This window comes from Diospyros lotus, chromosome 2 (genome assembly GCF_014633365.1).
Source record: "Diospyros lotus cultivar Yz01 chromosome 2, ASM1463336v1, whole genome shotgun sequence".
In the NCBI taxonomy this organism is placed as follows: Eukaryota; Viridiplantae; Streptophyta; class Magnoliopsida; order Ericales; family Ebenaceae; genus Diospyros; species Diospyros lotus.
In genome coordinates, this window is record NC_068339.1 from 20,512,268 (window position 1) to 20,528,560 (window position 16,293).

The window sequence follows — 16,293 nt, forward strand, 5'->3', positions numbered from 1 at the left end:
GCAAGCTGGAGGTACAAACCTGCTATGACATTGAACACTGCACACTCTGTAGGCCGTTCTGGGATCACAATATGAATAGGGATCCAAAATGGTGGGTTTGCATTAGAACTACAAGAAGAAAAGAAAAGATAAAATATACAAATCAAGGAAAATGTTAATATACCAAATAATTTCAGAAATATAATTAACCGCCTTCCCCACTGACAAAAGTCAGGCAGCTGAATATGAACAAGATTATCTAGTGACAGCCAAGAAATTTTATCATTTGAACATATTAAAGTATGGATGTGCAGTGCAGCAAGACTACCATGGCAAAGATTTTAATTTTCTAAGTATCCTTTCAGCCAATTGTGAAGTATCAGATTGAAAATAGTTTTAACTCAAAGATATCAAGATAAACTAGGAAGCTAGGAAAAAATAATCTTCTCTAAAGCTTAATTCATAAGACTAAATGTTTGGAAGCTCTTAACAGGTAAGATTATTGGAATAACTAAAGATGTTTAACAGTTTTTTGCATAGTAAGTCCGCAGCAATTTTTTGTAACAACTAGAATGGAATGTGACGTAGGCAAAATTTTTGTAGAACTTTAGAAGTGCAAACTTACATCTCAAAAAAGGAAAATGACAGCTGTAACCAAATTTATCACAAAAGCCTTTGTACAACTAAATTTATGAAAAACCTCTTAAACATGACATAGGATATGATTGTTAACCACCATCTAAGCTAAAAGCTTAAGCTATTAAACAGAGGGTTAACTTTATCTTTTACTATATCATTTTTACTCTCAACATGCTCCTCAAATGTGGCCAAACTACACTGTATAACTTGTCTAAAAACATGCAACTATTTAAATATTGGGTCAACTTTAAACTCGTGACTTATGTTGAATTGTTAACCACTAGCTTATCTAAATTAACTATATGTCAACAAGATATAATTGTCTTACAGAGGATATAACCATGGATAAAAATGATTGGAGGACTAATCATGTAGCCAACCCCACCTAGTGGGATTAAGGCTTGTGAGTGTTCTGCTTTTGTACAACCAAATTTATCACAAATGCCTTCAGAATAATAATACTTATGTGTCAAAACAACAATAACAACAACTTACCAAGCCTTTACACAGCTGTGAGGAATACTTGTACGTCAAACTCAACGAAAATACAACAAGCATTCAATATATGTAGACATAGGTAATCATTTTTAATGAATTCCAAAACTTAAATTATACTGTAATTGGCACATACAAATAAGTATTATGATTCTCCAAACCTTTCACAATTGAAAGTTTACTTGCTAGAAGTATTTCACAATGCCAAATGGTTCACAATTTGACTTACTTATTGTGATTTAGGTGTATACGTAGATACATATAGGTGCCTTCAAGTCTTTATCTGCAAGGAAGATTCCACTTGCACAAACATGAAGAGATATGCAATGGAACTGTAGGGCACCCACCCATGAGCAGATGATATCACGGTTAGACCGTTTAGGCAGTTTCACTCTTATAGTAGATGTTTTAAATGTATTTTTGGTACTATTTTACATTTGAACCTTCTTAACATTTGAACCTTCTTAGAGTTTAGGAAGGAATCCCCATATTACCAACAACAACAACAACAACATATCCAGCCTTTATCCCACTATGTGGGGTCGGCTACATGAATTCTAGACTTCCATGTATTTCTGTCTTTTGTCATATCCTCATTTAGATCCATATATTTCATATCAAATTTTAATGTCTTTCCCAAAGTCTTCTTGGGTCTACCTCTACCTCTTTTTGTGACTAATTGTTCCATTTCATCAACTCTCCTCACAGGAGCGTCTCTTAGTCTCCTTCTCACATGATCAAACCATCTTAGTCTAGTCTCTCTCATCTTCTCCTCGATTGGCACTACTCCTACCTTATTACGAATAACTTCATTTCTAATTTTATCCTTTCTTGTATGTCCGCACATCCATCTTAACATCATCATCTCCGCTACACTCGTCTTTTGCTCATGTTAGTATTTGACTGTCCAACATTCTGAGTCATACAACAAGACTGGTCTTATAGCTGTCCTATAAAATTTTCCTTTCAACTTTAATGGGATTTTACCATCACATAATACCCCCGATGCATTTCTCCATTTTAGCCAACCTGCCTTAATTTTACGTGCAACATCCTCGTGGATTTCTCCATCTTTTTGAATCACTGATCTCAAATATCGAAAATGGTCTTTTCTTTGTAAGATTTGGTCTTCTAATTTTATTATAACATCATCCACTCTTGCATTTTTACTAAATTTGCATTCCATATATTCTGTTTTCTTTCTACTTAATTTAAATCCCTTAGATTCTAAATTGTTTCTCTACAACTCAAGCTTAGTGTTCACTCCTCCTTTTGTTTCATCCACCAACACTATGTCATCTGCAAATAGCATACACCATGGCACATCTGTCTGAATATCTTTAGTGAGTTCATCCATTACTAGGGCAAATAAGTATGGACTTAGTGCAGAACCTTGATGCAGTCCTATTGTAGTTGTAAATGGTTCAGTATCCCCTCCGCATGTTCTGACCCTTGTCTCTACACCATGATACATGTCCTTAAGGGCTTGTATATAGGCTATTTTGACTCATTTCTTCTCTAAAACCCTCCATAATACTTCTCTAGGGACCCTATCATAGGCCTTTTCTAGATCTATAAACACCATATGTAGGTCCTTCTGATGATCTCGATACCTTTCCATTAGACGCCTCAGTAAATATATAGCTTCCATTGTTGACCTACCAGGCATGAAACCAAACTAATTTTCTGACACCTTTGTTTCCTTTCTGAACCTCTGCTCTATTACTCTCTCCCAGAGTTTCATGGTATGACTCATTAACTTAATTCCTCTATAATTTTCACAGTTTTGAACATCTCTTTCGTTCTTGTATATAGGAACCAAAGTACTCTTCCTCCACTCATCTGGCATCTTTTTTTATTTAAGGATGGCATTAAATAGTTGCGTTAGCCAGGAGATGGTGGATAAATTTTGGATGGATAGAACCAGCCCCCAGAAGAAGAATAAGATATGAAGAACAGGTAAAAAAAATATTTGGAACAATGTGGCTCTAATGGAGGGCATAAAAGCAAATATTTTGGAAAATATTACTCTTAAGTGCAAATGTAAGAATTAGCATTTATTTTATTTATTTTCTAATTAATCTTTGAGTTATTATGTTCATTAGTGTCCTAACTACAGCATGACCAGATGCCTATATAAAATCCTTTCATCGTATGTTGGAAACAGCTTGGATATTGACTTGATACTCTTTGATTAAATGATCATTTCTTTTGAATTTGTTCAATGCCAATCTGTTGCTTCTGCATCACTCCCTAGTCTCCTCCCTCCACCTCTTATCTTCCTTAGTAAATACAATGAAATGTTCTAAAATGAAAATCATTTTTGCATCTTCTTCTTCAAGTTGTGTCCTTTCACTGATTTTTTTTTCCTCCCTTAGTCTGTAAAAAGATTGAAAGCACCACGCAGAGGCCTATCTTCCAGTTTCAACAAACCTAAGGAATGATGTACCCTATAAGAATCAGAGTGATACACATATGTGGCCAATTTGAAAAAGCTTCTAATCCTTCAGTGTTTTAGACTTTCCATTAAACATAACATTTTTCATGCTTAACCAAAAAATTATATTTAGATCATCAAAAGGCTTCCATCCATGTTCGAAAGAGAATAAAAAGACAATAAGCACTCAGTACTACATCCAAGTTTCTGAACAGATTTGCAGTTCCTGTAAATAACATAGGCATCAGAACCAGAAAAGAGAAATGCTCAGGTACAAAGTTCTCCTCAATTACCAACTTTTCAAAAAAGTGCAGCATATGTTTTTTATAAATGTTGCAAAAGAACAAAAACAGTTCAATATGATAAACAAACCTTGGAATTCTTGCACAAGTTTCTGATGCACATGCGATAGCATTTAGCTTGCCACACCAAGCAACAGCACTGGAAAGAGGAGAAGAAAGATATCAGCACGGGAAAGGACTCATGGTGCAACAAATTGGAAATGATGAATCCCACAATGAGAAAAGACATTGTCCAATTTCGAGGCTGGAGTGACCTAGGGGTGTTCGAATTCCGGTCTAGACAGAAAGACTGGACCAGACCAAGAAACCAGTCTTCAGCCCAAACATTTGAAGAAAAGCAGTCCCAATTCTGGACTGCAATCCAAGGATTTTTAAAATACCATTTCCAGTCCAGTCTGGTCTAGACCAGATGAACACCCCATGGACATCAAATGTGGTCCAGAAGCTATTGATAAATACATTTTACAGATATCAAGCGAGGCACTAAGCCTTTTCTAGGCTACACCTTACTAAGCCATATTTGTTTTTGGAGATATGGAGCAGGGTTTGGATTCCATCCCCCTTATGCCCCACAAACCCAATTGGGCCCAGAGAAGTGCAGGGATTTCACATCCAGACAAGATGAAGGTCCAAGTGGGGGAATATAGATCCCTTATCTTATTTCTTTCTTCTACTTCTTTTCTTCTTTTTTTTTTGGTGTGTGTGTGTGTGTGCACGCGCATGGTTGGTGGTGGTGGTGGTGGTGGTGGTGGGGAGGGGGACATTCCATATACCAATTGACTCATAATCTCAGCCTAGCCCCCTTAAAATTCGACCAAACAAAGATAAATCTCACTCGCTTATCCCATTCCTACTTCCAACCCAACTGAACATGGTATAAAGAATCACAATCCAATTCCAGCAGTACATAGTCAGAGATGAAGAAGCAGCACAGTAATATAAGTGCAAAATTTGGCTAACAGTGTAAGATCAAAGCTAGAATGATGATGTGAAAGTCAGGGTTTAAGAAAACCTCAAAAGTTGAATGAAAGTAAAAATAGCTCCCTAGAAAGTGTCTTGAAGACTATTTATACTAGGATTACAGTAGTAATAAAGCCCAGCTGTTGATCACAAAAGAATCCTTCTAATCCCACCCATTCATCTATAGTAAAAAGTCATATGACTAGTTATTAAAGATAATAATATACCAACCAATAAGCTAAACGAACAAGAAAATAAAAAAATAATAATGCAAAGAATGTGCTCCTGCATCAGAATACTAAGATACTACTACTCCCACACAATCACACCCATAAATCTGCGGTATAACTTATCCTCCATCATCGCCCATGATTGAAAGAATGTAGCTACTGCTTATTTTGATCCAACCAAATCTGCTTAACTACTAAGTTATCAGCTTGTTTTTGTTAGTAATAGACTAATACTCCAGGCTTCACTTAGAAATTAGAATATGAAGTAAGAATACATTTTTCTTATCAAGGGAAGGAACTAATAGAAACTATGATGAGGACTACTTGATACAACTACATGTAAAGGAGATAAAGACAAGATGAGAAAATGTGGATAGGATTGCAGATGTTAGAAATACTTGTGAATAAGATTGCAGATGTGAAGGGGAAAATGTGAATAAGATTGAAGACGTGAAAAGATGCTGCAATTATAAGTGCACAGAACTTTCTTATAAAATTCACTACAACCGATGCAAAATTAATATTGATTTACCAAGGATTATAAGTTGAACTAGAGAAGTACAAAAACAGGGTGGAAGGAAAGATCAGCTATACCAAGAAAGAAACTCATCAGAATAGAGTATCCAACAGAAAAAACCAACAAGTAAACGCACACGCAAACAATTCTAGGAAGATAAATGGCCTAAAAATTATTGAAATCTATAATCAGACAGCTCTAAGCCCTGTTACATCAAATAAAATGGTGTACTCTAAATTGTGTGAACCAAAGGAAGTGCCTATAACTCTCCAAACTGAAAATTTTTCCAATGATGATGATAAGTACTTGTGGCCCAACACCAAAACCTGACCAACGTAACCAGACTAGAGTTACTGGGATGATTGAGGGCCAAACAAAAAATGAAATGCAAAAAATAAATGCCAAAGTAGGCTATAGAAAAGAATAGAGCTTTTTTCACTAGAAAAAACTTCTAACAATATGCTCTTTCTTACAAATACATGTTTACTGTTGAAGACTTGAAGGAAGAAAATACGAAAAATACTTGCGGCTGAAAGGAGATAGGATGATAAGAAGAGTTTGAAAGGATTTGAAATTAAAGAAAGCTGAGATGATAAAGAAGGGATAAGAAGTTATAGATAAAGTAGTCCCATAAAGATAGGATAGAATTATTACTTAAATTTAAATCCTATCTTATCTGTTGTACAATATTTGAATTTGTATTTTGTATCCCTGTATTCTAGGAGCAAACCTAGGCCTGCTCATGTATAAATACCTCATCTAAGTTCAATACAAGTTGAGAAACAATTTGTTTGTTCATCTCCAATTATACCTAAGGTATTCCTACTTAGGTTCTTTTGTTTTGTTCATATACAAAATATACCACTTTTTTTCCTGATAAACTTACTAACCACATAACATTTCCAAGATGCCAAAAATACTTTTCCCAATGAGGCTAAGTCAAAAAGAGCTAGATAGGTACAACCCTAAATAATACGGGATTTATCTTTTAGAACAAAAACTATAACAAAACAAACCAAGAGCACAAAGCTATAAATTCCTTATGTCTCCATATTATATGTAAAATTCAAAAAATGACCTAATTGGCTTTAACAAGCCAAAAGGCAAACTAAACAGAACAGACCAAGAGTAAGTTTCAACGGGAATAAAAAGCCTCTCCTCTCCATGAAAAGTGCTCTATGGCTGTATATATAAGCCACACCACGGAGATAATGGCTAGAAACAGGCCTTAGACAAAAATATTGCTGAAAATTTAGTCGCTTGAGCAATGAAGAAGTAAAGAGAAACAAATTCTACTTAACAAAAACAAGGAGAAAAACATTCTGCATCAGCAAAGGATGAACAATTCACATTAATTTGTTGTATCTTGATCAACTTGTTGAAATTCAGAATATTCTTTTAAAAGACACAACATTCTTGAAATGGGACCTTCATAGCCACTCCAGAAGGCCAACTCATGACTGAAAATTATTTGCCATGTCCATCATTGGAAACTATCAATCAAATATCATATTATGCCTTCCAAAACCCCCCAAATTAAAAATACTGCCTGAAGGAACTTTGGAAGCTTGGCAAACATCACAACCGTTCTGAGTCATATGTTCCAAAATAGTAGACCTTTTGCTCACAAGGAAGATGTTGCAACTGAAGCTTTCAAGCATAAACATTTCTTCCAGTCTCACATTTTTAAGACTTTTTATGCCAAAATTCTCCCCATAGACCCACCTAAAGTTGCACGATTCATTAAGAGTTGTCCTACTATTAACTTAGGGATCACTGAATTGAATCTTTAGACAGAATTAAAGCCTCTCACAACCACACACACTCACGGATTGATTGCCAATAAAAACTGAAACATAAACAACAGAATATAGAATTAAAATAGAGACAAAATTAGAGATGCAAACCAACAAGAACACCAGATTTTATCCCGGTTCAGATCATTCTTGGAACGATCCTACGTCCAGCCTTAATACCTCCCACCGAGAGCAGTTCTTCTAATTGAGAATGATCAGTATAGCCTTACCCCAAGTACAATCTTTTGACTCACCCAAGATTACAAAGACTACCACAGAATTTACAGTCTCTAGCCTTTTCTCTCTACCACATAGAATGTACTCACAGTAAGAATAGAATGCCCAAGCGTCTACCCCTTGACCCTTATTTATAGAATAAGTGGTGGACATCCCTATATAACTAATTGATATAGATATTACCAGTTTACCCCTCAACTTAATAACAAATTACAATTGAGTCACAAAAACCGCCTATCTAAAGAAGACACTTGACACTTGTTGTTTCCACCGATCATTAGACTCTCTACTCGAGGCAAACCTTCAACACCTACCATTCCAAACTTCCATAATGCCCTCCAACAAGTCAATTGTGCAGGTCGAGATCACCCAATCACCTCACAAAGATCCATGCCTTGTTGCCGCATTACATAAACTTTTCCATTTCCCCATAATGCCCTCCAACAAGTCAATTGTGCAGGTTGAGATCACCCAATCACCTCACAAAGATCCATGCCTTACTACTGTGTTACATGAACTTTTCCATTCCCCCTTGCATACCCAGCTCACCCAATGTGACAAAAGTAAACGAATGGTATATGGGATCAGTACCTGTATCGAAGTTGGGCACTTGGATCCTTTGATTTCTAATGATATTTTTGGGGGATAGGGAGTAAAAACAATAAATTAAAAATAGTTAGCTTTTGTACCATGGAGAAGTTCCAAAATCATAGCACAGATAAAAGAGAGGTGCATTTTTCCTCTAAACTTCATTTAATTTGTAAAAACATTTCTAAATAATAATATCATACTCTATTTGAAGCAAGTCTTAGAAAGATTAAAGACTTGAATAAATTAATGGAACTCACGAGAGGAGTTTATATACAGCTTAGGATCATATTCTTCCTCCTAGAAAATAGGAGAAGATTTAGAATATCTATCTCCTAAAAAATAGAAAAGCTATCTCCTAAAACTTAGGAATTAAATCCAACTTTACAACAAGATTTACACTATATAAATTTAATATTATCTACTCTAATTTATCTATATCTACTAGACTCCTTCTTTAGCTGAAAGTCTTCTTGTCTTCGATTTCTTAATTCCGTCCAACACTCCCCCTTAAGCTGGTAAATAGATGCACATCATTCCCAGCTTGTCAATTAATTCTTCAAAGCTCGGTCTTGCAACTACCTTTGTGAGAACATCGGCTATCTGGTTTTTTGTAGGAATATAGAACAAACTAATCCCTCCTTCTTCTATCTCTCTCTTTATAAAACTTTGGTCTATCCTAACGTGCTTCATCCGGTCATGTTGTACTAGATTCTTTACAATGCTGATAGCTGATTTGCTATCACTATAAACCTTGGTTGGTTGAGTTAAGGGTATCCCTAAATCTTCCATCAATCTTTCCAACCAAATTACTTCACAAATTCCATGAGTTATGGCTCGAAATTCAGCTTCAGCACTGCTGCGAGCCACCACTGATTGTTTTTTGCTCCTCCATGTCACCACATTCCCCCATAGCTTAGTACAATAGCCTGAGGTTGACCAATTATCCTCACGAGATCTTGCCCAATCAGCATCCACAAAGCCTTCTATCCCTCTTTCATTGGTCTTCCAGAATAATAGGCCCTTTCCAGGTGTTCCTTTTAAATACCTAAGAACATGAAACACTGCTTGTAAATGTTTTTGAGTAGGAGAATGCATATACTGATTTACCACACTAACTGCAGAGGCTATGTTGGGTCTTGTTAGTGACAAATATATCAGCCTTCCAACCAATCTTTGGTACCTTTCCTTGTCTACAAGAATATCCTTTCCTTCCTCATCATTTTTCCAGCCCTTCTCTAAGGGAGTTCCAGCTGGCCTACATCCCATCATACCTGTATCCTTTAGTAAATCTAAAATATACTTTCGTTGTGAGATGAAAAAACCTTCCTTGCTCCTAGCAACCTCCATTCCTAGGAAATATCTCATGATTCCTAGGTCTTTTACCTCAAATTCTGCCCTTAATTGCTGTTTTAAGCTCTCAATTTCCTGCAAATCATCTCCTGTCACAATAATATCATCAACATACACAATTAATATAACTTTCTTTCCTCTTGCCGTGTGTTTTATAAACAAGGTATGATCAGCTTGCCATTGCTTATATCCTATCCAGTTTAGAATCATACTAAACTTCTTGAACCATGCTCGTGGGGATTGTTTAAGTCCATACAAAAATTTCTTCAGCTTGCACACTGTATCATAACCAGCACCTTGTTCAAAACCAGGAGGCATCTTCATGTAAATATCCTCATCCAAGTCACCATTTAAAAAGGTATTTTTAATGTCAAATTGAAACAAGGGCTAGTCCAAATTAACAGCAAGAGAAATTAGTACCTGAATAGAGTTAAGCTTTGCCACTGGAGCAAAGGTTTCTTCATAGTCAATCCCATTGGTTTGTGTGAAACCTTTAGCTACCAACCTGGCCTTGTATCGTTCCACACTTCCATCAGCATTATGTTTTACTGAAAAAACCCATCTACATCCTACTACTTTCTGGTTAGCAGGTAATGTAACAATGTCCCAAGTATTATTTTTTATAAGAGCATTCATTTCCTCCATAACAGCATTCTTCCATTTGGGATCACTCATAGCTTCTTGAACATTTTTTGGTACTCGGATCCTGTCAATTTGTGCCACAAAACCTTTGAACTGGGGAGACAATTTAGAATAAGACAGATGATTAATCATGAGGTACTTTACACATGATCTTACTCCCTTCCTTAGAGCAATTGGCATAGCCCAATCAAGATCATCTTGGCCACTGGCAGGCTGGTCACTGGCCGACTAGTTAGTTTCTGTCTCATCCTTTTTTAAGTTGTCCTCTGATGAACCAGCTTCTTGACCAGCTTCTAGAAGTGATGACTGGCAATGTTTAGGCTGAGGACATCTTGAGTACACCAATAAAGGATCATCAGCCCTTAAGCTAGGCAGTGGATTATCAGCACTAGAACAGGACATGGGTTTAGGAAAGATGGTTGCATTCGGCATAAGGGAAGAGGAGGAAGAAAGGGAAGAAGATTGAGATTGTTCTGCCAGTATGTTCTCAGGTGGTAATTCTCCCCCTTGAGAGCATACTGGCAGCAGATGATCAATGGAGAGTAAGTGGGAAGGAGAGGGTTGATTGACAGTAGGATGACCAGATGATTGGTAAAAGGAGAGATCTTCATAAAATGTAGCATCGGTGGTCACAAAGATCTTCCGAGTGTTAGGACAATAACACTTATAACCTTTTTGGGAAGGAGAATACCCAATAAAAATGCATTTTATAGCCTTTGGGCCAAGTTTGGTACAGGAAGGACTGTGGTTGTGTATATACACAACACAGCCAAAGATCTTAGGAGAAATAGAATTAGGGAACACAGTATTTGGGAAGGACTGACAAAGAAGATTAAGAGGAGTCTTAAAACCCAAGGGTTTGGAGGGAGGCGATTAATTAAATAAGCTATTGTAAGCACAGCTTCTCCCCAGTAAAAATAAGGAACATTTGTAGTAAACATCATTGCTCGGGCCACTTCTAAGATGTGCCTATTTTTTCTTTCTGCAATGCCATTCTATTGTGGCGTATAAGGACATGAGCTTTGATGATAAATACCATGTTTAGAGAGATAGTTTGTAAGGGCATAAGAGAAATATTCCTGATCATTATCTGTTCAAAGGATGTGAATGGAGGTTTGAAACATATTCCAGATCAGTTTATGAAATTTCTTGAAGATAAAACTGGTTTCTGATTTTTTTTGCATTAGGTAGACCCAACAAGTCCTAGTGTGATCATCAATGAACGTAATAAACCATCAAGAATCAGAAATATTTGGGTGTTTAGATGGTCTCCAAATATCGCTGTGAATTAAATGGAAAGGAGTAGATGGTTTATAGGATTGAATAGGATGAGAGGCCCAGGTTTATTTAGCAAGGGTGCACTGCTCACATGCAAAATTCTGATTTTTATTGATGAAAAACTGAGGGCACAAAAACTATAAGTAGGGAAAACTTGGATGTCCTAATCTTTTATGCCATAAAAGAATTTCGGCATTAGTAGTGACTGTTAAACAAACCTTATTTGCTACAGAAACTGAGGTATCCTCTACGAAGTAGTATAAGCCGTCTCTTGCCCAAGCATTGCCAATCATCCTCCCCGAGGCTTGGTCCTGAAACAAGCAATAGGAAGGAAAGAAAGTGACATATTAGTTCATATCTCAAGTAATCTTATGGACTCATAATAAATTACATTGTAAACCCGGGACATGCAGAGCTGATTTCAACTTTAGTCCAGAAATACAAATAGTCCCAAACCTCATAACAGGAGAAGTAGTTCCATCGGCCATAGAGATCTCAATAGAGGTAGTACATGGTATATATTCTATCATGTAAGAAGCTGAACTAGCCATATGATCGGATGCACCAGTGTCTACTATCCAAACATTCTTAAGAAGCCTTTTTAAAACTAAAGAGTGGAAAAAATTACCTTGAATTGCAGTAGATGCCTTAGGAAGACTGGAGGATGTTGTACCTTGGTTAAGGAGCCTATACAAGGCTTGAATCTGATCCTAGGTCAGATTTAAATTGGTATTTTTCCCAGCTTCTATTGGTACTTCTGCCACATAAGCTGATCGTGCAGACTCCTCCTTGTTTCGTGGCTTCCAATTGGCTGGTTTGCCATGGAGTTTCCAGCAAGTCTCTTTGGTATGGTAAGGCTTCTTGCAGTGGTCACACCACTATTTGTCCCTCCAGATTCTTTGGTAGAGATTCCTCCTATGTAAATGTAGCAAGAGCTGACTTTTGGTTGGTCATAGCAACTTCACTTTGCTGATTTAACATCACCCTGTGTCTGCTCTCTTCCCTTCTTACTTCCGAAAAAGCCTCCTTGAGGGAGGGAGGGCAAGGGCTTTGTCCCCAATATTCTCCCTCTAACTTCATCCAATTCCGGATTCAACCCATGGAGAAAATCAAACACCCTATCCTTTTCAATCATTTTATTGTATAGATCACTATCTTCTGAGCACTTCCAATTAACAATGATCCATCTCATTCCATAGCTCAATCAAAAGATTAAAATAATCAACAACAGTTAAAGTACCTTAGCGGGTTGTTCTAATGGCAAATCAGATCTCAAAACATTGAGATGAATTCTCCAAGTCTGAGTACATCTCTTGGACCGAATCCCACACCTCTTTTGCAGTTTTATAAAATAGATAAGCCCAACCAATCTTAGGCTCCATTGAGTTTATTAACCAGGCCATTATGGTGGAGTTTTCAGCCTCCCAAACACCATATGTGGTTGTTGTCGTTGATGGAGAAGGAATAGACCCAGTTAAGTAACAAGATTTTCCTTTCCCTTTGATAACCAACATCATAGATTGAGACCACTCCCTAAAGTTACTCCCATTTAGTTTATGGTGAGTGATTTGTAGTGGATGATGATCAATCGGACTGTTGGAATAACTCGTTGTAGAAGGAAGATGAGGAAGAACACTCAGAGAGCTTGTGGCCGATGCCTCAGTTAGAGTAGGATTCTGATGATGATCTTCCATGTTCTCGACTGCAGCTAATGAAATACTGATTATAGAAAATCAGAACAAGGCTCTGATACCATGAAGCAAGTCTTAGAAAGATAAAAGATTTAATAAATTAATGGAACTCACGAAAGGAGTTTATATACAGCTTAGGATCATATTCTTCCTCCTAGAAAATAGGAGAAGATTTAGAATATCTATCTCCTAAAAAATAGAAAAGCTATCTCCTAAAAATTAGGAATTAAATCCAGCTTTTCAACAAGATTTACACTATATAAATTTAATATTATCTACTCTAATTTATCTATATCTACTAGACTCCTTCTTTAGCTGAAAGTCTTCTTGTCTTCGACTTCTTAATTCCATCCAACACTATTTTAAAATATTAAGCAATGCACTTTCTATTAATTTTTCACAACATTCCCACATATCCATTATCCACATTCAACTGCCAGATATACATCCAGTATGCTAAAATTAAGCGTTTAAGAAGATTTGGGATGTGAAACATGCTCACACTTGATACTCATGCCTAAGTTCATGAAACATAGCTTTGCCACCACAACCTTTTCAAAAATATCTATCCCTCCCCCACATCTCCCCATCAATCTCCAAACATTAAAATTATTTCAACCTCTTAATCCACATGGATGCCATATCTCAATCCACTAAATGAGAATAACCACCACTTAGCCATCTCTCCCATATCCCCTAACCGCCAACAAAAAAAATTCATGATATTTGATCTAATGAGTTTTAAGCTATCAATTAGCTACCTAACACAACCCCCCTCTTTTATCTAGGCCTTAGAGCTGGCTATAAATAGGACAAATACCTTCATTACTACAAGTGTTGAAAGGGTTACTCAATCCACAAGAGGAGATTCGTATCTCTTTACGATGACCATTATTTTAAATATTTTCTTTTCCCCTTTGGGATAAGGAAATTTTTGTTAGAAGAAAGACAAACTAAATAGGAGGAAAGACCTTGCACACAAGATAAATTCAAAACAAAATTGGTTCGGCTGATTCAAGCATTTTCTCTCTTAAAAAACAAAAAAAAAAAAAAAGATGCATTCAAAACAAAATGTGTCCCCTAAATATCTAAAAGGCTAAGTTAAACAAGCCCTCCAAAAATATCTATTAAAGAAGTAAAAGAATCCTAGTCCTTTAGCCAAACAAAAACCTAATAAATCATTTTATTTCTCTCCTCTAATCTTCAACCTAATCCTCGCATCAAAAGATTCTGCCATCTACGCATCACACCTAAATCTCTCCAGTCTCCACTACAGGCCTTTAATAGTTGAATAATCAGTTCTAACTTGTTAGGCCCCTCTTCTCAACAACAATTCACTAACTACTCCTTCAAATACAAATTTCACAAGCTAAGTTTTCATAGACTTAAATATTGCTAATGAGAAAATTGCCCTATTTCTAATGAGAAATTCATGCTGATGACCAAATGTGGCTGTAAAGAGGTAAAAAGCCAATCGATGCAATAGGAATATGAGTTTGGTCTTGCTATAGGTGGCCATTCACCCTGGGAATACAAGCTATACTAAGATGCACGTAGGGGACTAGATAAAGACAGCCAGTTTACAAAATAGGACTTACAGGCTTGAGAAGGGAACATGATTGTATATGCTATTGGGAAAAGAAAAAAATCACCCAAAAAAAAAAGAATTCCATCCAAAATGATTTACGAAACTGGTTCCTTTTTTGATAAATAAAGAATAAGATGATTACAATTTTATAAGACTTTGATTTTTTGTTGCTACAAGTACATAAACATATTAATTAGAAATGAAGTCTGAGACAAATAACAGTATTAAATTCAAAAGCAATGCTATAACAATTAACAGAAAACAAGCTCAAAACTAAAGGAGTGAAAAATACAAGTCCATTAGCAATTTAGCACCAGGCTACTCAACTACGAATTTGGCTTTGAACCACATTTGAATGCATCAATTTGGTTTCCACCTACCAAATTTGATAGCCATCTCTCTCTCTCTCTCTCTTGTTCCACTGTGTCTTTCTCACTATCCAATTTGGTTTCCACCTACCAACCAGCAACCAAAACTAACTAAATTCCATCCGGGACAAAGGAATTCACATATAACAAGGCCGTGAGACCGGTCCTGAGCATTCTAGAGTAACTAAAACCACACGTTTCCTAAAAAGAATTAAGAAACAACTAAAATGCCGAAATTAATCAAAACAAACTGAATTTTCCTCCTCGTCCAGGAAGGGAAACACAACTGATTACCTGAAATTGCGACAGAGCTCGGGAACACTCATTTTGTGCATCAAATTGGACCTCGGCTGCTTGAGCCTAATACAGAACACAGTCGCGGGATTGACCGCGTCCTCCTCCATCGGATCCTCCGCCTTCTCCGCCACCTCCTCTTCGCCGCCGCCGCCTCCTGCCGCTTCTGCCTTCTCAGGCCCGTTGGCCGCCTCAAGAACCGAAGAGGAAGAGGAAGTAGTGACAGTAGGCGACTCTTCCTCAGAGTCCTTATTGGCAACGGAAGAGGATTGATTCATCTGACCAATAGCAACCAAAACCCTAATTTATATATATATATAAAGAGAGAGACAGAGACAGAGACAGAGAGAGCGTGTGTGAGGGGGGGGGCAAGAAAGTCGCAATTGAAGGCGACACAAAGCACCGTATAGAGAGAGAGAGAGAGAGACAGAGCGAGGGATCTTTTTAGTGGAGATTTTTGGCTTTCTGCCAATTAGGGTTTTGCGTTTGGTTGTGGGGACGCATGCGAGATTCCAGGTGTTGGAAGAGGCTTTCCATTTCTAATCAACTGGCTATTTCCTTGCTGATGCGTTTGCTTTATCAGAGCACTCCAATTTAATAAGGGTTTTTATTTAAAAGGCACGATATAATAATATTTCGTTATTAAAAAAATAAATAAATATAATTAGTTTTTAATATTTAAAAATTATTTTAAATTTTAAAACTACCTTACTTATTTTTATTTTGTAACTATCATACTCTACCTAGATATACTCTATTACTGAACCACTCTTGAACAATTAAAAAAATTTAATAAGACTACTATATAGAACACGGAGTAAATGAAATAACTATAAAAAAAATTTATAAAAAATCTTCACATAATATTTAAAAAATACTTATTTATTTTGGATATGTGC

The 16,293-nt window shown here is 36.5% G+C and overlaps 1 protein-coding gene across 8 annotated transcripts in view; it reads right to left on the minus strand.

Annotated features, from left to right (window-relative positions):
* LOC127794277 (mediator of RNA polymerase II transcription subunit 16) overlaps nucleotides 1-15,879 on the minus strand; it is a 44,056-nt gene extending 28,177 nt beyond the window's left edge. For 2 of the 8 annotated variants that reach the window (XM_052325257.1, XM_052325256.1), the window contains exons 1-4: nucleotides 15,395-15,543; nucleotides 11,672-11,764; nucleotides 3,923-3,991; nucleotides 20-108 (exon numbers count right to left, since the gene is read on the minus strand). Coding sequence is in view for 4 of the 8 variants with exons in the window: in XM_052325252.1 (XP_052181212.1) it covers nucleotides 20-108; nucleotides 3,923-3,991; nucleotides 15,113-15,187; nucleotides 15,395-15,672 (511 nt within the window). In the remaining 4 variants the exon portion in view is untranslated. Of the gene's footprint in view, nucleotides 1-19; nucleotides 109-3,922; nucleotides 3,992-9,953; nucleotides 10,141-11,671; nucleotides 11,765-15,112; nucleotides 15,188-15,394 lie in introns of those variants that run through there. The other 6 variants (XR_008021593.1, XR_008021592.1, XM_052325252.1 and 3 more) reach the window with 6 other exon arrangements.
* Nucleotides 15,880-16,293: the final 414 nt, after the last annotated feature.